Source organism: Eutrigla gurnardus (genome assembly GCF_963514095.1).
Source record: "Eutrigla gurnardus genome assembly, chromosome: 10".
Classification (NCBI taxonomy): domain Eukaryota; kingdom Metazoa; phylum Chordata; class Actinopteri; order Perciformes; family Triglidae; genus Eutrigla; species Eutrigla gurnardus.
The window spans coordinates 28,104,211-28,106,056 of record NC_139924.1 but is presented as its reverse complement, the minus strand read 5'-3'; the positions used below and the strand labels follow the sequence as shown (position 1 = coordinate 28,106,056).

The 1,846-nt window shown below is 44.8% G+C and overlaps 1 protein-coding gene across 1 annotated transcript in view; it reads left to right on the top strand.

Moving 5' to 3' along the window:
• Positions 1 to 725: 725 nt before the first annotated feature.
• jam3a (junctional adhesion molecule 3a) overlaps positions 726 to 1,846 on the top strand; it is a 14,452-nt gene continuing 13,331 nt past the window's right edge. The window contains exon 1 of the mRNA XM_084019581.1: positions 726 to 986. Coding sequence (XP_083875707.1) covers positions 935 to 986 — 52 coding nt within the window. The 5' untranslated portion in view covers positions 726 to 934. The remainder of the gene's footprint in view (positions 987 to 1,846) is intronic.

Here is a 1,846-nt window from a genome sequence, read left to right as displayed (position 1 = left end):
GACTCAGGGGCATCTTTTTTTGCAGAGCCTGCACCTGGGCTCCTGTCTGGTGTGGTAGACCACCCGGCCTGCACCTGGGGTCCTCTCTGGTTTGTCCTTCCATGATGCCCCCCCCCCCCCCCCTCCCCCGGGCCAAGTTATGACCCCAGCAGCCGGGTATATCTGCCGGCCCGCAGCGTGGACGCGTTGATGGCTCTGATCTTCCTCTGTGTGGGTGTTTGGCTGAGGCTGACTCTCTTGCATGGTGTCCAATTTGCTTGCGAGGCATTTATAGCTGTACTGGACATCTGCTATGTTGATGTTGAAATGTGTGTGTGTGTGTGTGTGTGTGTGTGTGTGTGTTTATTGAAGAGAGACAAGATAGAATGCGCATTGTTGACTGTTAATTTGTTAAATATGTCTATTATTCCTGCCAGTAGATATATGATTTAATATATATATGATTTAATTATCTATATTATTCTGTTATATAATATAATTATAATTATTCATCTTATTTTTTTGTATGTCAGCTGAATGCAATGTATGTGCTTGGTGCACTGCTGTACTACCATTTTTTTTGCAATTACTGTCTTCTTCTGAGGAATTTGCATTATTTTATTCATATTTTATAGATGTTGTATCTCTTTTTTACTTTACTTTGTACATATTTAATGAGCTTTGTTAGAGGAAACCTAACATTGTTAGTCGGTTGGTGTTGTGAATCTGTAAGTCAGTCAGTAAAGGAGGAGCACCGTTTTGGCCCCGCCCGCCTTGCCTGCCTCGCTCGGCTTCCATGCCTGTCAGGCAGCGTTCAGGGCTCCGCCCCCTCGCCCATCGCTCGTAGCTATGGAAACTCGTCGATGGCAACATCCACCAGTCTGCTTCATCCTCATACCTCTCCAGAGGTGCCGAGTGTGCGCGCGAGCCAGCCGTTACAGCGAGACGCTGCAAGATGGCGATTATTCCTCGACTCGTGGCTTGTGTTGCTCTCTACAGCAGTTTAGGTGAGTCCCTTCTTCACCCTCTTTTTTTTTCCCACAATGCCATGTGTGTGTGTGTGTGTGTGTGTGTGTGTGTGTGTGTGTGTGTGTGTGTGTGTGTGTGTGTGTGTGTGTGAGAAAAAATCACAACGCTAACGTTACAACCGTTAGCTTGATTACATACTGCGAATTGTTCAGCGTTTTTTGTCGTTTTTAATTGTTAACGTTACGTTGAGCGAGTCCGACAAAATGACGTAGATACGAGAGAGTTTCGTTAACGTTTTGAATGCACACATTATTTGAGCTAGCAGCGTCGCGTATTTCTCTATTGTTTGTTTTTGTTTTGTCGCCGAGGGGAGAAAATAATTCAGAGGATTTTTTTCACGATGGAGGCGAAAAGCAAAGCGTCCGTTTTGGGTGAAAGGAGAAAGAAAATGGGAAAAAGCAACCACATGGTAACAGAGGGGTAACGGGGGGTAACATACGGGTTACACAGGGGGTAACATACGGGTAACATACGGGTAAGACAGGTGGAACCTGTCGTGTCAGCCCTAAAGGTTAGAAGGGAAGCAGATCTGCAGGAGCATCTCAGTAACATGCATGTGTGTGTGTAGCATTGTGTCATACTGGTTGTGTGTTGTCCCTGTGTGTGTGTGTGTGTGTGTGTGTGCGCGTGTGTGTGTGTGTGTGTGTGTGTGTGTGTGTGTGTATTGACCTTTAGTGATTGATTGATGATGGTCAGTGTTATTAGTGTGCTGAAAATGAACCGTGTTGGAGATGACATGCATCGTCATCACTGCTGCTGGGTAGAGATGGAGAATTTTATATATATAAATACACACACACATATATATATATATATATATATCACTCACAATAAGTTG